This window comes from Cimex lectularius, unplaced genomic scaffold, assembly GCF_000648675.2.
Source record: "Cimex lectularius strain Harlan isolate CLEC.00 unplaced genomic scaffold, Clec_2.1 scaffold165, whole genome shotgun sequence".
NCBI lineage: Eukaryota > Metazoa > Arthropoda > Insecta > Hemiptera > Cimicidae > Cimex > Cimex lectularius.
The window spans coordinates 891,772-915,504 of NW_019392863.1; the positions used below are offsets into that span (position 1 = coordinate 891,772).

The 23,733-nt window shown below is 34.3% G+C and overlaps 3 protein-coding genes across 4 annotated transcripts in view; 2 read left to right on the plus strand and 1 right to left on the minus strand.

Annotated features, from left to right (window-relative positions):
- Positions 1-138: 138 nt before the first annotated feature.
- LOC106666205 (cytochrome b-c1 complex subunit 8) lies at positions 139-2,912 on the minus strand. Its single transcript, XM_014393226.2, has 3 exons — positions 2,519-2,912; positions 369-550; positions 139-298 (listed from the first exon to the last, which is right to left on the minus strand). The coding sequence occupies exons 2-3, from the start codon at positions 541-543 to the stop codon at positions 204-206; spliced, it is 270 nt and encodes an 89-aa protein (XP_014248712.1). The 5' UTR covers positions 544-550; positions 2,519-2,912; the 3' UTR covers positions 139-203.
- LOC106666204 (ABC transporter F family member 4-like) lies at positions 2,810-12,048 on the plus strand. 2 transcript variants are annotated; one of them, XM_014393224.2, is made up of 8 exons: positions 2,810-3,017; positions 6,730-6,851; positions 6,927-7,052; positions 7,114-7,179; positions 8,653-8,718; positions 8,776-8,850; positions 8,927-9,000; positions 11,908-12,048. In XM_014393224.2, exons 2-8 carry the CDS (start codon positions 6,738-6,740, stop codon positions 11,921-11,923), a joined length of 537 nt encoding a protein of 178 aa, XP_014248710.1. In that variant the 5' UTR covers positions 2,810-3,017; positions 6,730-6,737; the 3' UTR covers positions 11,924-12,048. The 2 variants fall into 2 exon arrangements, with proteins under 2 accessions (XP_014248710.1, XP_014248711.1); XM_014393225.2 differs by lacking the exon at positions 2,810-3,017 and adding an exon at positions 3,301-3,710.
- Positions 12,049-18,667: 6,619 nt separating this feature from the next.
- Positions 18,668-23,733, plus strand: part of LOC106666207 (spondin-1) — a 96,152-nt gene continuing 91,086 nt past the window's right edge. Inside the window, exon 1 of the mRNA XM_014393232.2 lies at positions 18,668-18,828. Coding sequence (XP_014248718.1) covers positions 18,805-18,828 — 24 coding nt within the window. The 5' untranslated portion in view covers positions 18,668-18,804. The remainder of the gene's footprint in view (positions 18,829-23,733) is intronic.

A 23,733-nucleotide genomic window follows, 5' to 3' on the forward strand; every position in this document is an offset into this window, starting at 1 on the left:
GGCAATGGCAGAAAAATATGGCATATGCAAGAATCCTACGACCTGACAAAGTTCCAATTAGCCAGCCCCCTTTTTAATTAATTAAAATAACAAAAATTAATTTAATTTACACACCAAACCAGTTTTTTTGGTAATATCTATATTTTCAACAAACTTTATTTATATTTTTTTACAAAGGTATTATTTCTAAATCAAGACTCAGTTCACTTGTCATTTTCATAATCTGCTGGATTCTTGCGCTGCATCTGGAGAGCCTTTTGTTCGGTGGCCGAATAAATGAGATATGCCAGTATTGCAGCTGTTGAAAGAAAAAAAAAAAGGAAAAGTTAGTATTCCAATGTAAATGTTATTATCAGAAGATAACTTACGAGGGGCGATGTATGGGATATTGCTGGCAATTCTCCTGATCGTCTTAGGAATTGAGGCTGTGAATCCGGCGAAAGCCCTCTGCTCAAATGGGCTCAACCTGTAAGTCACGAGACCTCGTATGTATGGGCCGAGGTTGCCAAAAGCTTTACCATGTTTTGGAGTAGTCAACTTCATTTTTGTACTGTAACACATGAAAGAGTAAAATGTGAAAATGACCTATTTGTGGGTCACATTTTTTAAAAAGTCTTGTGATTTTTTCTGATCTCAGCAAATTTAACAAAACAATAAAACCTGATAACGAAGACTTTTAATATTTTCTTTGGTGATTGATCAGCCTTCTCAATTTAAATATACTTTTTTCTTAACAAAAGGTAGATTAGGGATGTACCTGTTCATATAATATAACGATTTTTTTGAAGTCCTGATGAAGGCGATATATTCTGCCGAAAGCTTGACAAGAAAATAAATGTTTCTGTCTTCCGTGGCCTCATCCCCAATCTACCTTTTGGAAGACTTAACTTAACTAAGTTTAAAAACATTAACTTAACTAAACTTAAAGTATTTAGTAGGTTCTTGAAGGACTACTAAATTCAAATAAAAATTAGTTACTAATTTAAAAAAAAATGTTATTTTAAACTGACCATTTTGGTACTTTGATTCAAAATATACAATGGAATGAAAATAATAACAACCTTCAAAGTCTCTACCTCGAAAATCAAGGATGATAAAACCTGCGAAATTAAATATGACCAAACTAGATTTATTCAAAATAAATAAAGTTAATAATAATAAATTTAAATTTATTTGTACGAATTTAAACTTAGGCGAAGTGCGGTCCAAACCGTGTGTAACATCAATACAGTTTGGGGGAATGAATGCTAGGTGCAGCGATGGTTTTAGAAAGTTTGTCTTGGAGATTTCGGTCTCTAAAACTGTGAAGGTCGTGATAGGCTTTGTGGACGATGACCAACTCAAAACGTTGATTGAAGAAAATTCACCTAAGACAACATGGGAAAATGCAAAAGAGCTTAGCTTATTGTTGATCACTCAACTGTTGTTCACCATCTGGAGCAAATTGGTGAAGTAAAGAAACTCGACAAATTACTGCACCTACAAACCAAAGCACAAAGAAATCAACTTTTGAAATTTGCACGTCTCTTCTGTCGCGCCACCAAAATTCCATTTGTCAATCAATCATCACATGTGGTGAGAAATGGATCTGTACGATAACTGGAGGCATGCAGATCAGTGGTTGGACAAGGATGAAACGCCAAAAACACTTCCCGAAATCAAATCTGCACCCAAAAAAGGTTATGGTAATTGTATGGTGTTCTGCTGAGGTTGTTCACTTTAATTTCCTGAATGATGGTGAAACTATCACAGCAGAGAAATATTGCCAAGAAATTGACAAAATGCACAGGAAACTGCTACTTCTTTGCCCAGCATTAGTGAACCGAACCGGCCGAATCTTCTTCACAATAACGCTGGGCCACATGTCGCAATGCCAACCCTGCGGAAACTTAAGGACTTAGGATATGAAACCTTACTGCACCGTCCAGATTTACCCAACCTCCCGCCTATACTTCCACTTTTTTTAGGCATTTTGATCACGTCTTGAGGGATAAAATTTTTAGAGAATGCAGAGAAACCGAAAACCCTTCCAAGTTTTTATTGTGAGTCGAAATTGATTTTTATGTCAGCAGAATAAAAGCGCTTATCACACGTTGGTAAAGATGTATAGACTATGATGGAAAATATTTCGAATAAATATTTTTTATTTTATAAACGTAAAAATTGTTTTGACTGCCTTTTCAAAACGCATTATTTTTTACATTGCATTTTGACTTCACAAATTGTTTTCAATTGCGAATTTTGAAACTTTCACCTAAGTCTGTGATAACAAAAGATCTTGGCAAGCTTCTAAGTTCTCAATAATTCCATCTAATCATCTAAATTATCTATTTATCATCCTTGGTCATGAAAATTTTATGTATTAATGAAAAGAAAAGGGTGAAAATCTTAAAAACAATCATTTTTACTTTTATGCCACTTTTTTTTGCTTTCTGTTAAAATATAAAAGGTACGACTAAACAAAATCAGTTATTTATAAACTGTGAAATTGCCAATTTTGTCTAAACTTGATACTTACGATTATAGATCGAAATATCCAAGGGTAGTAATTATGAACAACCTACCAGTCATCTGCCCAGAAAATCAATGGTGACTATATTTTATCATTTGACCTCGGATGATTTTTTGTTTTATTAAATTAAAGGCGAATGTTTTATGTATTGTTTATCGCTGTTAAAAAAAATAAAACTTTTAAATGTAAAAGTGAGAATATGATAATTTGTGTATTAATGGATGAAAGAGAGCGTTTTTTTCAAAAAGTTATGAAGAGGGTTGTTATTTTTTATTTTCGAGTTGATTTATTTTTTATGTTTATCTTAAGTAAATTAATAAGTTTTTAAGAGAAATTTAATGAGTTTAAAAAAATTTATGACATTGGTGTGTCGATGGAGAGTTTGGCGCTTCTAGAGTTCAGAGCAGGTTAGAAGGCGGGGCGGGCTTTTAGGACTAGTACTGGCAAGAGGGTAAACCACACTACGGTTCAGTTCAAGTTTATCGTTCTTCGAGATTGGAAACAGGTAAGCTGGGCGGACTTTAATCCATAAAAACCACACCGGCTGTGGTTCGGCGACGGTGCCACGGGATAGTCGGCCGTACCAATTAAATCCGACCGGTTCCGCGGGGTTTCACGTATTGATTCAAGGCGGGGCGAGAGCTCGTAGCAATCCTAGTCGTTGGTCGGCCGCCGGCAATGGCAGACTCACTTTTTCGCTTTTAATCCATTATGGGAGGAAAATTTAATTTGAAATTGACTCTTTTTTTCTTCAACGGAATTACTTAAAACAAGCGGATTTTAATATTTTCCAAAACAAATTCCTTTACGGGCCTCGTGAGTTCCATTTTGGGCATAAACGCCGTTACCACGTTACGTGGACTGTTAACGTACTTTCCCTCCCCGTATCAAATTAGGCCTCTGGTCCAAAATTGTCCACAAATAGATTCCGGGACTACCCAAGATATTAATTGCCTACTTGGCACAGATATAACCCTTTTTATTACTCGTCCCTTCAAAACTTCACGATTCGCATTCCGTTTTTAGGCTGTGCTTCATCAATTCTTACCGAAAACTTATATTAATTTGGAATTTTCTGTGAAACCTTTTTTTTTCCCTATAATTATCAATCTGCGACAATTTAGCCATTGGTATAATTTTCAAACTTAATAGTAAATTTTAGGAAGATAAACTTTATCCAAAGTTATCCAACAATCAGGTACTATTATCAAAAACACATACCAGTATTTCATATAATTTCAAGGTCATTTAGTTTTATATAATTAGTTTTCCTTATTTTTAAAAAAATATAAATAATAAATTTATAAGTCGTTAGGGTTAACTATATATCCCACTTCCTCGACTGATCACATTTTGATAATTCTACTTATTCAATTTTTTTTAGTGACATATCGGGGCATATTTTCAGTTGTAATAGTTCATATTAATTAATAATGGCAAGTGTTTAGACAGATGTATAATCCCGTTGAAAATTGTCTAAATTAAGATGCTATTATCATATGAGTACCATTATTTTTGTGATCACAAGGTCATTAATTTCAGAAACATAGTTCTCCTTAATTTTTTTTATATATTTTATTATCAATCTGGAAGTCCTTACAGTTTTTATAGCTATTATACTGCACTTCCTCAATTGATCACTTTTTATAATTCAGTTTATATATTACAAAAAAAAAAGATGGAGATTATACATCGAGACATATTTTCAAATTTAATTGTTCATATTAATTAAAACTAAGTTTTACGACAGATATATGATTCTGTTTAAAGTTGTCTGTATTCTGATACTATTATCAAATGTGTACGAGTATTTTTATGATCTGAGGTCATTAATTTCATAAACTTGGTTCACCCTAATTTTTTAATTTTATTTTTTTATTACCAATTGGGAAGTCGTTACGGTTTTTATACCTATTATACTGCACTTCCTCGATTGATCACTTTTTTATAATTCAGTTTATATATTTAAAAAAATTGAGATTATACATGAGAAATATTTTCAAATTTAATTGTTCTTATTAATTAAAACTGTTTTACGACAGATATATAATTCTGTTCAAAATTGTCCATATTATGATACTATTATCAAATGTGTACATTACACATACATACTTACAAATGGGCTTTTTTTTCCTCCCCAAAAACACCGGTACCCCGAGGGTTGATATAACTTCTGCTTGCAAACCCTCGTTAAAAAAAAAAAAGTTGTCCTGTTCAAAGTTGTCCACATTCTGATAGTATTATCAACGCGTAATGTGTATTTTTATGCTCTCAACATCGTTAATTTCATCAACTTAGTTCACCTTATTGTTTTTAAATTATCAATTGGGAAGTTGTTATGGGTTTTATAGCTAGTATATTACAGTTTCTCGATCGATCACTTTTTTATACTTCTGTTTTTATAAATTTTTTAAAATCGAGACATTGAGACATTTTCAAATATAATAGTTCGTATTAATTAATAATAATACAAAGTATGTAGACAGATGTATAATCTCGTTGAAAATTGTCTACATTATGATGCCATTATCAAATGCATACCAGTATTTTTATGATCTCAAAGTCATTAAGTTTCAAAAAGTTACATAAGTTTTTCATGTTTGTATCATGTTGTAAAATTCAAGATATTGCTTTCTTTCACTACACCTAATAAATGTTTATTTATTGATACATTTAGCCAAAAGCCATAAAAAATCTTTGTACTAAGAGAGTAAAACTTCTATAAAATAACCACCAATGACTAACGAATAATCCCCCTTTTTCACCCCCCCCACCCTTAAAAGCGTATATTTATGTATTACTATAACAAAAAACTGATTGGAATTACATGAAACCAACAACAAGAACATAGAAGACATTATGCATCTTTGAGACAAAATGTTCCGGATCTTTTCTATTTGTATCATTTTTTAAAATGAGGTCTAGCCATTGATAAATATTTTAAAAATTGATTGTTCACAATAATTAATCATGCTATAGGATGTAGGAACTTTCCATTTGCTTGGAATTATATATTGCAATGTATTGTACAGTCGTTAGGGTTTGTATTATAGGGCTACTATTTGTTTTAATTTATTTAGTTGTTTGAATAGTCAGTGTATTGAATTTAGAAAGTTAATCCCAAAATGTTTTGTTTTTTTATTTATTTTGTCTGTTGGTATTAATACTGATGTTGATAAGAAGAAAAACATTATATCAAATAAAAACAAAGTGTATTTTCGTCTCATAAAAGTTTCGTATGAAAAATGTTTCGACAGCAAGTTTTTCATAATATAATAATAAAATTAAACAAAACGTAAGTTAGGCCTCTTTCAGACGAGGGGTTTTGGTTGATTCAACTAACTTGCCCAGTTGACTATCAACTAGTTTACTGCTGTGTGAAGACTCTTTCTTTGCTGGTTTCACACCAGGCAACTTGTGGATTCAACCTCTCTTTACAACGGGAGGTCAGTACTAGAACCTGAGGAAGCAGGAAATTCTTGTGCTTGCTCTTCTGCAAAAAGAGAAGGAAAAAAGGAGGAAACCCAGTAAAGAAAAGTGTGGGTTTATCCATTGGTATAAAATTGGGAAACGGGCGCTTTCTCTCAAATACTGTTGTGCTACTTCCCTCCAAGCTTTGCTTCTTTTAACTTTCGCTATACTCCTCACACCACGAAAGTATTCTTTTTCCTAACAATTGAAAGTATTAATATTGAAATTCGGAGGTTGCTATATGGCTGGTCATGGCAGGGAACTGGATGAATATGGGTTTTCTGCTTACACTGAAGTTAAAACGACTTGTTAGAATGGATCAGAAAAATTCATAAATTAAAATTAAACATGAAAATACCCCATCCCAACCTCCTAAATAAAGCCAAAAGCACCAAAATCAAAACAACTTTTGTATTCTATAGAACTTGGCAAAATAACAAATACACGTTGAAATTTTGAACATTTTATTGAAACATTTGTTCATTTATTTTTTGTTTATTATATTTACATTTGCACCTCATGTAGATGTAGTGTTGTTTGTTGAAGTGGTTGAAATTTATCACTATGAAAGTAATTTTAGCTTTAAAAAGTCCATGTAAAGTCTGAGGATGGCAGTTAAAGTGTTTATCAATCTCTTATTCTATAATCAAATTGATTTTTTCCTATTAGAAGTGATATCTTTGTTTTATTTTTATAATCAAATGAAATTTGTTGTTCTTTTTTATTTATTATGGGACAACATAAAGAAAAGAAAATGCCACCAAAGAAGGTTACCAAAGCTAAAAAAGGGGCAGAGAGTGATCCAGCTCCAGTAGTCAGCGAGGAAGAAAATGGTGTAGAAGAAACACATACCACCGAGGAGACTGAAGTAAGGCATAACCAGACCTTCCCACTCTGAGCTGGTGATACTTAAATGTAAAAATAATTGTTGGTCTTTTGGTAGGAAGATGTAGAGGCAATGCCTAAACAGAAGGCAGGGAAAAGGAGAGGTGCACAGAAAGAGAAAAACACTCCACCACCCAAGAAGTCAAAGGCTGTTTCACCCGTACCTAAGGGGAAGACTGCAACTGTAAGCTGTTTCACTTATTTATATTTTTCCTTGCTATAAATTCTTAACTTTTTCCAAACAGGATGAAAAGGCGACTAAAAAAGGTACAAAGAAGGCTGAAGATACCAAGGAAGAAGAACAAACTGAGGTGAGGATGGTGAAGTGTAGGTTATTTGTTCATTCGCTTAAAACTTGAAAAATATAACCAAAATAGATAGATAACAAAGACTGCAAAGTCCAATTTAAAAATTTCACAACAAAAAGTTTTGGGATATAATTCACCTTTTTTTTTTTTTTGCCTTATGATCTTGCCATGGTACGAATTCTTTGTGTGTTCAAATTGGGGTTATCGGGAAAAAAGGGTCAGAGGCGACGGTGGGAATCGAACCCACGATCGCGGCGTGAGAGTCTCATGCTAACCACTCGGCTACCGCGGTCCCCTAATTCACCTTAATATCAGATAAAAGAAAAACATGATGCAAGTTTTGTGATGATGTTGAATCAGCACTGTGTCCTGTCCAAAAGTCCCCTGATGGTTTCATGCTATCAAGTGGCATTTTGAGACAGAAGTCTGTATATGCGGTGTTCTCCTTCAGGCTGTCTTGCAGTTGAAGACTGAGGTTTCCTGGTTGGTCATTTTAAAATGTGAATAGTAGTTAGATACTCGTATTATAAATTTTTCCAGTAATAGTTGTTACTAATGAATTAAATGGAAAGTTTATATAAAATATAAAAAATAATGCTAATAAAATGAAACACTAATGATTAAACATTAATATTAATTCAATTAATTATTCTTTTAAAGTAAGGTCTTGGTTGAGATGAAAAAGCTAGTCTCATAAGCGAGATTCGAACCTACGACTTTCGGCTCAATACTTCACTGCCTTTCAACCTTCTTAGCTTGTGACTTTTTCATCTCAACCTAAGATAAAAGGAATAATTAATTAAAATAATTAATATATTCAATTATGACCACTACTGTATGGATTAATTAATATTAATGTAACTTGATGTCTTTGTACATCCTGGTCGTCGATTATCACAGACTTCCAGGCATGTTTCTGATAATAAGAATAAGCATGATCAAGGTCGATGATGTCCTCACTGACGACCTTACCACAATTTGTAAAAGGTATAATCAATGTGTAAAAGGCTGTGTCCACATTTTCAATTATTTGCGTTTATGTTTTTCATCTTTCCTTTTGAATTTGCAATTTTTTTATTTTTTTGAAGTTTTTATCTCAGTTATTCTCACACAAATGCATTGAATTATTCAGCTGGCGTTTAAGCCCAAGTCGGGTTGTTTGTTGTGTCAGCCGAAATAGAACACTTATGATTCACAAACAACACAAAATATCATCGATCAGCAAAACATGCAAAAATGTTATTTAAAAAAAAATGAAGTAGGAAGAAAATATTCCCAAAGAAGCGCCGATGGTATTTCAATAGAATCTGCTGTCTGTTTGAAATCTGTTATCAGTAATAGTAAATATTTTCTTTATTAGACGAATAAAAAGTGACGAGTATTGAATATTCACTATCATGGAATGATTTAAATCCTAACTAAATTGCAAATTTAACATTGCTTGCAATTAATTTAATTGTGATTATTTTAAATTAGGAAAATGAAGATGAGAAAACTGTCGAAAAACCAGACAAAAATAAGGGTGGGAAGAAACCTAAAGGGGTAAGATATCAGTTGTTAGTTTCTGCATGTAATATAAAGAAAATTTATCATTTATAGCGTAAAGCCAAAGGTGATGGCCAAGAAAATGGAGCTGATATGGGAACCAGGCCGAAGAGAGAAGCCTTTCAAAAGGTAAAAAAATTTAAAATAATTACAGTATTGTTTTCGTTATCTTCTGAACATGATTATGAACATTTTTGTATTTCAGGCTGTAGAGCTTGTGGCTACAAATAAGCGCACAACTAAAAAGATTGTGAACAGAACCAAACAAAACAAACCGAAGTAAGTTCAATACTTTTAGTAATATATAGTATGTATATATATTAATAACTTACCTTGTTTCTTTGTGGTTACATGTTATTACTAACACTAATTTCAGTAAGCTAATAATATAAAGTTTTTCTTCTGTATATGTATTTGTTGTTGTGGATTGGGATTGAATTAGGGCAATAACACATATTAAATATGGCGAGTAGAAAACTGATCTAGTGAAAATTTTCTTGTTGGTAAAAAACCTGTTCTCTATTTCCAACCTTTAAATTATAAAACTGTTTTCTTCTTACCATTTATGAATGCTAGGAAAATAGGCAGTTTGGTAAAAGTGCATCTATGGAGATAAATTTTTCACTTTAACGTGTTGACCACGGAGGCACTCATAATGTATTTCTGCTTTTCAATATTATTGAAGTGAAAACTTCTTTAGGCGCGCTCAGCATTTTTTTGTGAGTATTGAATGAGACTGAGCTCACGCTCGAAGATGTAACGCTCATTCGGGTAGAATCGGCTCGAGTCGACTAAGCGTGAGAGAGACAGTCAGTAGAGCGAGAGAGAGAGAGAGAGTCAAAGCGTATCCGCTGTATACGCGCTCGGCCGAACTCGGCACTGAATCCGGACTAACACGAATGAGCGTTACATGAGGGAGCATGACGAAGCAGTCGCATTCAGTATCGACGCTAACTACAGTGCGCTTTACCAATACGTTTCTGAAACACGGCTACATTCTATCACGGCCGAAGAGAATCTACATCCCTCATTGATTTACAAAATGAATTCAAAAGGCTATCACTTAACAAGCTTCAAACAATCACTGATGTTTTAATAAATTTCATTTCCAATAGAAAGGGCATATCAATATATTCATTAAATTGTCAAAGTTTACGGGCACATGCTTTGGATCTCGATGATACTGTTACACAATGTTCGACTATACTGATTTTATCTGAAACTTGGGTGGACAATTAAGAAAACGTCAATGTACCGAATTTTGATTGTGTTGTGAAATTCAAAAGACCTGATCGCCGATCTGCAGGTAGCTATATTCAAAAATAAGAGAGACACGTTGACTCTTGTTAGTTCGCTGATGGATGTCACACTTCAACATTCAGAAACATTTGGATTCAATATATCACCAATTGGCGAAATTTGTGAATCAAAATGTATAATAGAAAATAGACAAGAAATTGTAATGGTAGCTATTTATATTTCACCTAATCAAAGTGTAAAAGACATCATCAAATTCATCCATGCAAACTTAATTATCTACACCAAAGAAGGATCTGCTCTTCTCGAAGAACATTTCCATACATTACCAATGATTATGAGTGGAGATTTCAATGTTGACTTCTCCAAAGATACATCAAAGCCTCTAGTGGATTTTTTGAAAACAAAATTAGATCTAGATGTCCAATGATCCAAATGAAAGTAGAACGAAATATGGAACAACGATTGACGGAGTTTTTCTGAGATATTTAGGAAATTCATTTCAATCAAAAGTATTTGTCTCATATTTCAGTTACCATAAACCATTAGTTTCGTTTGTAGAGTCTGATACCAACGACAATCAGTCAGAGCACAATCAAATTCCTACACAATCATAATTGTATACATTTTCAACGTAATTACATTGTGATTATACAAAATAAAGAACAAAAATTGTATTTCGTTTTGTTAATTTACCCTAATTTAAGTTTTCACTTCCATCATGTGCTCTAGACCACACACCCAACTTTTAATTTAGTTCTATTAAATATGAATAATTTGTTCTATTAAATTATTTGAAAACCAGATATTTAAGCAGGAATTTAATTTGATCAGTCATATCCACACCAAGAGATAAATGCAGTGGTAGGGGCTTATGACACTTATTAATAATACGATAATTAGTATTTTTGTTTATTTCAAAAGTTAATAAAACGCTAATAAAATGGATCACTGTGCACTGCTGATGAATGATGATGGCAAAATGAAATATGTCTAACGGGCCAGATGTTGGGAGAGCATCAGACTACTGCCAAAGAAATCCTGAACATCTTGTTTTATTATTATTTTTAATCTCGCTTCTTTACTTAGTGCTCGCTTGCTGTGTGGCCAGAATGTATATCAATAATATAGCTTGACTGTCTCCCCCCTCTTTATGGAGTTTTGACATCTTCTGGTTGGTCTGTTTTAAATGGTTCATTGATGAGAAGTTAACAATAGGATAAAGCCGACAATATTTGGCAAATCACGACCACAAAGATTCCTTGAAGTGTAGAATAGCCAATTACCCACTCAATTTAAAAACTTCAATCAACTTTAATCCCCATATTTAAAGATCTTACCTCAAAAGGTGTTTTCTAGGTAGCGATACTGATACTGTGACAATAAAATTATATATCCAATATTTAAATGGAAGGGTTTATCCACCCTGCAAAGAAGCCGGCATTCAATTTGTCAGGATCGTCAAGAAGTGAGTCCATGAGACTATTTTAGTAGTATGCAGCCTGCAAATTACTCTTTGGCTGGGTTGATGTCTATATATAATTCAGTTTCCAATTTCACAATGCTTTTTTGTTGGGTTTCTAACATTGGATTTTGTCAAGTTTTATCTCAGACAATGGTCATAAAGAGGGTGGTTTTTTTCTATATAAAGTTAATTCAACCGATGTCTAGCATGTTAGCACATAGATACACTATTACCTTTTACCTTTAAATGTAAGTAATGTAATCTAAATAAATACATCACACTAATCACACGTAACATTACCCATGACACCTTTACTAACATTGATTAATCAGAGATTTAGATTGTTCAAAGGTGAGATGATGTATGTTTTTTTTCTGTCTTCTTCAGCATATTTTTGTGAAATTTAATTTACACCTTGTTTATTTCGTTTTTATAATTTGATCTTTTTTATTTTTCTGTTTCAGTCCTGATTTTAATTAGTTCGAAGAGAACTAATACTCGTTAAAAGAGATGTACAACATAATTTGTCGTTTTATAATAACAAAGTTTTTAATTGTATTTAAAAAAAAAAAAAACGTGTACACCAACTTTATTCATGTCAAACATTTTATCAATAAAATTTGTATATTTCTTTTGTGGTTTTACCTCTTGACAGTATTTTCAAACCAGACAAAATTTCCTTTCAAGCACCAAGATTTTTGAATTGCGTGGCTATAATTAGCAGTTTTGAATATTAATAGGCTATTAATACTCTATCCAAACATTTAAATTTTGCAGTTAATTTTTCCAGTTCAATAATCACTACCATTTGATTGACCTGAGTTAATCATCATTGATTATTGTGAATATTTCTTCTCTTTTTTTCCCAGGAAAAACAAAAACTAAATAACGAATTACTTTGATCCTGGATTTATGAGAACCATACGTATGTCTACCATGCTTTGTTAAGAACGGCATACTTCCCAATACAGTGGAAATATTATAATTAAAATGATCCTAACATTCAAGCTCCTACCGACTTGACTGCCTCCATGTCAGACAAAAACCATAAAAAGACATCTATCTGAAACTGTGAGTATTCTAATACACCACCAATTTGATTTCCACTCATTTCACTGTACGTTTATTGAACACTATATCATCCTCTCTTGAGCAGAAACAATATTGCATGGGTTTCTTTCTTGATTTCTGCTGAATCTGTTAGGGGACTGCTATTTCTTATCACATTAAAGTTGGTCTCTCCCAGAGCAACATCCAAGGGCTCTTCTTATTCGCAATTTACACAACCAATGTTTCTCTTCTCTTTAATAATATTATTTATTAACTCTTGCTGAAGCTATCCTTTAATATAATCCTAGCTAGTTATAACATCCAACTTCATTTAAACCTCTAGTCTTGGTCTAGTAAATTTTGTAGGGAAAAAATGGATTCATAAATAAATCCACCCATGTCACTATTATCCCTCTGTAAATCCACTTTATACAGTGCATTCACTACCTGATTTGACAAAAGACAATCCCCATACACGAGTGGAAAGAGGAAACTAACCGATACTATGTTATTACCCTAAGATTGAACAAACTCACCATTTAAAAGACACTCCTGAGTCTGATGTACATGACATGAGTTGAGGCTATGGGATAAATGAAAAAAATCTAATTCATGCTATAATGAATTTCATTTCAAAACATTCCCAAAAATGTAAATCTCCACCCTAATCCATTTGTCCAACCTTAGTGTCACTGGTGGGTGACTTCCCTTATGTAGCATGCTAGATTTTCAATGCATCCATTATATTAGATCGACAATGACCACTAGGTTCAGGCACAATAAAGAAATACACAACAAATTAGTCATCCTAGATTCATGGTGATTAACTAGTATAAATAGATCGGTAATAATCACTAATGTCAATTTCCTCTGGATTTTTTGAAAAGGTTTTCCCACTATGCAATAATAGGTAATAGGTACAATAAAGGAATATAAGGTTCCTAAACAACAAATTTAGATTGTCAATGATAATTAGTGTCATTATTTACTTTGGGAACTAAAGTTTTCATACTGCATTAAACGGTTCTGGAGCAATAAAGAAATACACATACTCCATCGCCCTACAGCCTTTATAAGACCTTGGCCTCTAATCATCCTGATAATGATGATTCTCCTCCACTCCAGTAGGGCATTCACATCTTTCAGCGCAGTGGCCGAGCCACAGTGGCATCATCCTAAATGTAACAATAATAGTAATACTAAATATGTAACAAAATTAGTCTTTAGATTTATGATGATTGATGAGTATGAACAGATTGGAAAAGACCGCGTGTCAATTTTTCCTCTGGGTACTACAAGTTTTCATACGATAATATGTTCAGATAGGGTGCAGAAATATAAGAATACTAAATAAAAACATATTCTCATATTGATTTATGAGTACGTTGGCAGTGATCACTAGTGTCAATGTTTCCTCTGGGTCTTAAAAGTTTTCACTTGTGCAGTAATAGTCCAGGTAAAATAAAGAAATACACATAACTAAATAACAAATCAGTCACATCCTAGATTTATGATGATTAATGATTATGAGGCGAACTTCAAGGTTTTCACACTGTGCAATTATAGGTTCAGGAACAAAAAGAAATATAACATTACTAAATAAAACGACTTCAGATGTGAAAAATTGCCATCTTATGTTTTTTAATAAAATCAATTGACCAGCCAACATTACAAATTTGAATTCAATTTCAGTTTGAAAACATTCTTTGAATCCTTGTTAGCAGTAATAAAAATAGAAGTATTTATTCATGGAATTATTAACAAGTTAATAAATTCCATCGATAAACATTTCAGACGTGATTCGTCATCTCCCTACCCCCATGATTATAATTTGTATTTTCAATTTTTTTTTTCGTTGTATAAACATTTATTTTCTATTTTTCACGATGGTTTTCATTTTAATCAAATTCCTTAATGAATAATTTTATAAGTATTCATGTTGTTAAGTCGGTGTTATAGAAAATACTTTTTTAATGGTGGATATTATTTAAAAAGAAATCAGGTATTATGTGGTAGGTGAATTTATTTAGATATTTACGTTTCAGGTTGTAAAGCCCATCTTCAGCATTCTAAGCCTAGAATATAAGATATAACAACAACCAATCAATACGGTTTATGTCAACATTGTAAGGTAACAACAAGAAGTGTGGAAAATGGAAAATCTCATATACACATAAAAATGACAGCCTTATTAAAAATAAGTTGGGACAAATTGTTGGCCCATGGAAGAGAGGAAAAAAGGAAAGGCCGAAAAAATTTAAATGACTGCAAGGCTGAAAGGACGCCTAAAAGCTATATAAATTTATTATATTTATTTATTTATAACTAAATAAATTTATAAGGTAAATTCAAATTTTCTTGCCTGCATTGAAAGAAAGAAGGGGGTTCAATATAACCTCTATATTTCATGTATAATAATTATTTATAATTATTTTATTTTATTTTTTATTTTAAAGGGGCATCTGACAGCTTGGTCATTTCAGCCCCGAGCGCATGCGATATATTACAACACACATTCAATAATAAATAAACAATTAATTACATTCACACCTATATACAACAAACAAATGGTATCAAAGAAAAAACATACAAAAGATGAAATGAATGAAAGTAACATGGGAGGTAGGTTGGTTATAATTGACCCGACTTCTACCCTGTCGGGCGAACCTCTACTTAATACAGTTAAGGAGATAATTAAACTGAAAAAATACAGGAATAAAAATAGAAGACATTAGAGCCACATGTAATGGTGGTGTAGCTATAAAACTGCAAAATGATGAAGATGGAAAGAAAACCATGGCCACTGCAGCCTTCAACCAAAAAGGACTAACACCACGAGGGCTTAAGCAAAAAAGCCAAAAATTATCATATTGCGAGTTCCGTGTTCTGTCGCTAAAGAAGAATTACTCCAACAGTTAATTGACAATAACCCGGAATTTGGTGAGGATTTCAATACTGAAAATGTTAAACCCCTTCATACAGTACCCTATGGTGAACCCCGTGAAGGAACAGACAAACAGGTATCTTGGGTTGTAGAAATGCTACCCAAGCAATGGGAAATGGCTGTGAAGGCAACCAAAATATTCCTAGACTACCAAGTTTGTCCAGCAAAAAAGTATGAAGAGACAACCCAATGTTTCAAATGCCAACGATATGGGCATACATCACGCCTATGTCAAGCAGATAAAGAAACATGTGCTGGGGAACACTCCACTAAAACGTGTACAAGTGAAAACCAAAAATGTGTAAACTGTGCTAGTGCGGGACTCGATAGCAAACATAGGTCTGACTCAAGAAAGTGCCATGTACACGCACGAGAAATACAGAAAATTAAGCACGCCACAGAATACGGCAAGTTGCGCTCAGCACAACCAACTAGGAGCGAGCGAGCCCTAACTATGCAAATCGAAACTGAAAGTGCCATAATTACAATACCCACACCACCCAACAGTGACGAATAAGTGTAAGTGTTAATCTAAGTATCAGTGAGTGATAAATTAGATTTAATTGTATATTGTATATATAGTATTAGCATATTGTAGTTTATTGTATATATATTATTAGTATGTACGAGGGGTGCCCACTCTCTTTCTCTCCTGGGCGGGGTTCATTGTACGGGGAGATTGGGCACCCCTCATTAGCACGTAAGATATTTGTATGGTGCGACCCTCACGTCATATCCCGACCAGGCACCTCCCCGTGGCCCATCCTGGGCACGGCTGCAGCCGTGGCTAACGCCTGGTGACGTGAGGGTTGGGCCTTCAGGGGTATATGGTTGCAAAACCATCCTGTGTAAGTCCGGAAACGGACATAGGAACAGGCAGCCTTAGACCTTTGAAGGCTATATACAATAAAAAATTCTGAATTCCTCCAAAAAGCAGAACAGGGGACCCTGAAACTCGCTACCGTGTCCGAGAACCATTCTTAAATCCGGCGGCATGCCTACACGCTCTCTGTATGGAGCCAAGGCATGGCACGCCTCTATTATGTGGGACACATCGAGCAACCTTTCTCTGCATAAGTATTTTATTATTATACAATAAAAGTTATTTTTGCTTTTATGATATTGATTTAAATTTATTTTATTACATTTTTTAAAATTTAGTGGGTGATTATCAGAAGCAGATGGCAGTTTAGTCAATTTGTGCCCGGAAATGTAATGAGAAGGTGCTTTATACATACTTTGCTGTGTCTTTTATTTGTTAAATTCACTTTTTTTGTTTAATTAAAATAATAATTTTGCTCATATGGTTCAGATTGATTGCAGACTCCTTCCATTTTTAATAATTTATATCAGCCAAACGTTTCAGATTTTTTGTTGTTGTTTCACATTGTTTCTTGTAGAAGATAAATCTAAGTTTGACAGTTTTATTTTCCGCTCTGACGACCCGAACCCTTTTCTTTTCTATTTTGTAAAATTTATCCCTCTGTTCCTCTCATTATTTCCGAGCCATTCAACGTATTCATACGGATTGATTATGCAATTCTGAACGAAATTGAAACACCACTCGCCAATGAAATCGCCGTCGTAGAGTCAATACTGCGTATAAATGCTTCTCAATCATGGCATACAAGCTGTCCTTTGTCATCTCTGACAGGCCGGCGACAAAATCCATTTCCGTACTTTACATCTACATTGTTGACCCCTACCAAAGAAAACAACGGTGGCAATTTTACTCTCAAGAAATCGCCCTAATAAAACAAAACAGATAAGGACGCCCAATACTTCGTTCGACAGGATGATAAATTAAGATAATAAAGAGAAAAATTTCGTAACAGTTGATTATCTTGCCCAGCCTCGATCTCTTGTATTCTCCCTAGATGAAAAAAAAAAAAAAATAAAATAAAAATGGACACAATTATACAACGAAACAGCTTGATTTATTAATTTATTAGTTTTGGTTTGGATAAATTTCACACCGGTTCAACATCAGTTCTCTGAAGGTGGCGAGAAGGCTATACGCTCTGATAGGCCAGATAACAAACGTTTACGTTCGTACTATTCCATTAAATTCTAGAAAAAAATGAGTGCTGGTGTTTTCAAGGTCCTGTCCTACGACCTACCCTCTTTAGTATTTTCTTAAGCGATAGTTGTAATCTAAAAATAAGATCTAACATTGCTTTATTTTCTGATGTTACAGTTTTTCTATCACTGGGCTACTCGGGGCATAGAGGTAACGAAAAGATTGACATGTTGACCAAATAGGGGGCCAACATGGACTCTCTAGGTCCTGAACCCTACTGTGGCTTAGCATCCTGCCACAAAGGACATGACTTCTCAAAATGAATCCTTAATGAGTCCAAAACCTAGTGGAACAATACCACAGGCATGAGGAACGCGAAGAGATTCATAGAAGGGCCATCCGCAAAACTTACAAAGGAATTAATTACTGGAAGGCACCCGCAACCGGACCAGGATTCTGGATGGACTCCTGACAGGACATTGCCACAGTACAGACCGAAGAACGCATTTTATGTTTCTGTGAAGGTCTGTGTAGGTATAGGTTCTTGCAATTAGAGTAGGAAAAAACAAAAGTAAGATCCTACACTAAGGAGCCGCTGGCAAAGCTATAAAGGTTGGTTAACAAACTGAATCGGGCCAGTGAGTTATAAAAAACAAGGGAGCACAATAAATCCACTCAGGTCGAGGTGCAGAAGGCCTTGTGGCCGCCTCTTTTATCTCTATCCCTATCCCTACAGTTTTTCTAAGCTTAATAAAAAGGAATTGACTAAACGGAAATCACACTGACACACTCTGAAGATGGCGGGAAGATAAAGTAGTGAGGATAGGCAGACCAAAACGATCGGAAAGTATACATCTTGATGTTGAAGTTATTGAAATTAATAAATATGGAATATTAATATTAAAACTTTGATTGAATCTATTCATAATTATATTGTATTTGTAGAAAATAAATCTTAAAAGTACGATTTTGTCAATTAGCAAACGAGTATGTGTCGTTTGCCCAAAAATTCCCGTTTGGCCGTCGTAACTTGAGTTCAATTTTGCCGAAATATTTTTCACCAGAGACATTTCCTTTCTTTGATTGCATCGACAATGACAATTTTTATCTTTTCAAGTCTTCGGTGCGAACTGGAAGGGTGAACATGGGGGGTGGCGGGTCCGTGGGGGGTGGTACCGCCGCTCTTCTGATTCCAGCCGGCGTCGTCCGTCAGTCTTCTATCAGTCGCCGAGCGGAACGGTACGACGACACATCGCGAAAAGGCAAACCAATTAACACTTCGTTCATTCGTGAACGCAAGAAAGAGAAAAGAGAGAAAAACAGTCCAGTTTCAAGACAACTAGGGCTATGGACATGTTGAAATTCGCAGTCGTAAGTTTATTGGTATTTTTCTTAAGTTTATACAAATTAAAAAAAGACAAACAAATTTTCTCATTTTAACACAAAAACGACAAACAGGGGGCTATTAACATTTTTTTCGGATAAATTAAATTATAACGCAATGATCAAAAGGTCAGTCAAACGGCGCCCGTTTCTGTTTAAATTTGAAAATATTTTTAGGCACCCTCGTCTGGCTTTAATAACTAAGCATTTTTAACTTAGTCTAGTAAGTTTTGACCGTTAAAGTTCAAATATCAATTACAATATATCTTCTTGTCTACGTTCTATGTTGGATATTGGACATATATTACACCGACCTTATGCCTGTCTGTCATAAAAACGTGTCAAACTAATAAAAAACATGTTGCAAATCGTTTAAAAAAAAGAAGAAAGTTCGTGGATTGTAAAGAAGTGTTGGTTGGGGGATTAAGTTGGGATTTGTTTCTTGGTAAACTAGACGACATTTTCTTAAGAGCAAATCATTAGCCTCTGTCTAACATCCGTTAACTTTTCATAAATATACCATACCTAATAAATATAAACACAAATTTATGAAAACTAAATATAAATGCTGTAAATTTTTGTTTTCAATGAATATATAAAGCAATTAAGGATGATCATATTTTCCCTTTAGACCAACTGTAAGAAAAAAATTTAAACAAGGTAACGCAGACAAGAAAATTAATTTTCCTAAAGCTCCCACTATTCACGTTGAGATAGTTGAAATAATCCCGGGATCGTGGGCCACGGCCAATCCAGGCCCCAAGTTATCTTTATTATTTATTGTCTTTTCTTTTTGTATTCCATTATCGAACCCTCGTGTAAGAAGACTCCCAGAAAACATGTTATAATCACTATTGTTTGGGAGATTATGCGATCATGTTTGTTAGAGATGAGAATTTTTTTATTTTTCTATTTGTACAGTTTGTTATTGTATATTGTTTAAACTCCTTTGAAGTTAGGGTTAATTGCTCTTTATGACTATGGAAAATGACGGTTTATATTCTAAAAGATTCCTGTGTTTTTATTAAATAAATAGAATTGTTTTTAATTAGAAGAAAAAATGTTTAGAACAAATTTACTGGCATTGTAGTGTATTAGTGTATAGTGTATGGATACAGTGGCAATGTTCATTTTATTATTTTTGTTATTACAGCGCTCTGAGGCGTAAAAAACTTGTCTGAACAGAGATTGCTGTAACATTCCAAGTTTTTAATTTCTAAATAGAAATGGAGTTTTAAGTCATTTTCACACCTAGTTGATTGAGTTCGATTGGACAGGGCTTGGTACAATTTTAAACGCAGCGATACACCGCTTAGGTAGAAACCCGTTTAAACTTGGCGAAATCCGAATGGCCCCTCAAATTATCATTTTTCTTGGAAAACGTTGAAAAGGTCCGGACGATTGAAAAATCGAAACAAAAACCGGAACGAAGTAGACGCCATTGGAATCGGAAGATGTAAGAAAAATCGACTAAATCATGGAAGTGTTTTCGCTTTACGCTGTTTTTCGAAAAACACTCCCGCCGGCGACATCTAAATCATCTCTGAAAGATAAATGACAGCCTGCGAATTTTATTATGAAGTCAGATGTCATTAGAGATGGCCCGGATTTTTTTAAAAAGTTTCTCTAGAGGACAAACGACCGAAAAACACCATCGAACTAGTGCGTTTCTCCAGGCTTAATTATGGAAAACTGCACACCCCACGGCGTAAGTACGATAGCTGCCATAATAGGATGCCGTTTAAGCCTCGAGATTGTTCTTGCACTCTCGCCTTTTTGTATGACCGCATCGCGTTCAGAGATTACAACGAATTAAAATAAACCGATTACTTATCTTTAAGGAACAGAGATCCAGCGTCAACAATCCGCCTCTAAAATTGCCACATTGCTTGTAACTGGCTAAAGTAGTTAATAAAATAATTTCGATTCTGGTCAAAGTATGTGATTTATGGTTACTGAATGTTACAATACGGTAAATCAAATATGGTAAATAAGTCAAGATAACTTAAAAATCTCAAACAAACCAAAAAGTGGCCGAAAATAAATTTGTGATACAAGACAGGTCACATAGTGATGTCCTTGTAAAAAAAGACATCAAGCCCAATTTGGTTTAGACAATTTATAATTCTAAAATTTCCAAGAAAAGAAAGCTAACGACAATGTATTGTCTTAAAAATTTGACATATTAAAGAAGCAAAAGTCCATTATTTGGAGCCTCAGATGCTTCATAGGCAAAGTAGAAGGATCGGGTTTGAACAATTAATTCCACGAGACATTCTATTATGACATCTTTACATTTGTGGCTAATACTGAGAGAAAAGTTCCGATACTTAAGATGCATTGCAATAGTTTCTATTTTTGCAGGCGTCCGGAAAAGATCTTTACGTTTTCAAGTTCGTAGGTCGTGTCATATGCAATTCTTGGTGAAGATGTCTTCTGGCCCTCTTACAACATTCAGCCTAGTTTGTAGTACCCCGGTAGCTACCGTAAGTAGTGCCTGCGGCTTACTCCATTAGTGAGTGGTGAGGTCTCGTTGATAAATCTGCTTTAAGCAGGTTGATCCCTGCTTATTTACAGCGGTGTGGCATGGAAGGGAAACAATTATAGATGAAGTAGTGGCGACACATATTTACCATTAGCGACTATGTTTATCCACATACAGTCACCATTGGGTTTCTTTTCGAAAACATATTTGATTCGACCTCGCCCTTCGGACGTATTGCCTGAACCGTTTGTGGAATCTGGGTGATTTTTGTGAAATCAAACTTATGTTATGAAGTGATGAGGGTGTGTCTGAGTAATCTTTGGTCTTAGTGTTTTATTGTTCCAGTCGGTCCTTAAACGTGTAACATTAACTCCTTTTAATGCTTGACATAAAATTATTAACTACTTTTTGCCAATGCTCTCCTTTAATCAAATTTTTGCAATTTAAGGAAGTAAAGTCTATTTATTAAAGTTTTAAATCAACTGATATTTCATAGGCGAAGTAGAAGATCGTAGTTGCCAGTCAACTGCGTTGTTCAAATCAGGTTTGATTTCACGAGCCTTTCACGTAAAATTATATCAAGAGGTTAGAGGATGAGTGCTGCAGAAAGGTGCAGAAGTAACTTCCAAAAATTATTGTCCCTGCAGACACCCGGAAAGGGCTGAACCTGAGTGCTGCAGTAGCTGCTGATCTTCACACAAGTTTCCTACACTGTAAACTGACACTGTAGTAATTTCTAAAAGCTGAAGAAGAACATTTGAAAACTATCGTCCCTTCAAGCTTTGATGTTGAACTTGCATAACTTCCAAATATCTGATGATAAAGTTATCTTATCTTAAAGAAGTAATCTTGATCTTTGTAAGTACTGTTGGGTCAGAGAGCTGAAGTGTGATGCAGGGTGCACCCCTAGTACAAGTAGGAAACCTGAAAATGGGTTATAAATAGCTCAACGTAATTCGAAACATGTTTAGTAAACAATTTTTGAATTGTGAGATTTAAATGTTATGTTATATCAGACGTCTCTTGATGACTGCTGCAGACCCTTTGACTAGTAAATATGAAGATTGATTGTACAATCTTTGCATTAATGAAAACTGGTACGTGAATGTGGAGACGCAGGAATGGATACTACGGTAGTCTAAGATCTGCAAAAATATCTCTAACTAATAATTCCCAAAAGCGTGTAAAAATATGTTTTATTACTGGAGCAGTTCCTTTGAACTGGCGTTTACTATAAAAAATAATCTACTTCAACAACTCTAACTACGTTAATCATGGTACATCCATGCATATTGTTACTTTGCTTTGAAAGCAGCTCTGACTGTTGATACTCGTTCAACCTTAAGTGAGGCGGTACAATAAACAATATGCGCTGCAGTAGCATTTTTTACGAATCATCATCTCAGCAAACGTGAGTGAAAACTATTAAGAAAAAACACACAAATTGGAATTGAAGTGCAATTTGAATATATTTCAAAAACCTTAACACTTGCAACAACGGGTTATAACTGGCCGACCAGCTCATCTTACGCCAACGCGAGAAAAGTCATGTACTTTACGTTGGGACATGATTGTCAGACGGTATCTTTAGAATTCCACTTAGCTTTGTTAGACAGGTACTGGCCACCATGAAAAGATAGTAGAAATGCCTTTTCAACTTGAAATGTAAGTCAACTCACTCCTTTGCGAAAACCCTCTAAATAGGTTTACTAGTTTGAGGATTTTTGAAGTTTATTCAACTCTTACTGCGTAATGTCTCAAACGTGGACTGGTGGAATCCAGCTTATTGATGCTATGGGAGCTGCTATGCCGTTGTTTCTCGTCCATTTCAAGAAAAGTTGCAGAATATTTAGAATAATCCTCAGGAGTATTATTAATTAGAAGGCGCAAAACGATGGAATTAATCCTAGAAGACGCAGTAGCATCACTTTTGAATCATCAGAGTCTTACGGGATGAAGTTAATGTAAAAAGTTCGCTACCAAAAGAAACAATAAGATTAGAATACAAGGCGATTTTGGTGGGAATTATAGGCATATTGTAAAACAAATCGACGTTTACGTAATAGAAAAGAAGTGGAAAACCATTCTTGCTCCCAGCTTACTTTTGATTTTCAAGACTTCAAGTATTGCTGGGTCAACTGAAGTGCAGGTATATGTGAAAAAATTTACATAAGTATGTGGAAAATTATATTTTATTGTGAACGCAATAAATGAGCTTATAAGAGCAGTAGACATCTCTGACGGTATATAACCCCTGTTGACGGAAGTTTTTCATTACGAAATTTCAGTTTTATACAATACTTATAGAAGTTTACGTTATGTCTTCTTAGTTGAGCAGTTAAGGGTCGTTTTGAGTTGAGCACTGTAGGCCGTTTCCTCCGAGTCAACAAACTGCTGTAGACTAGAAT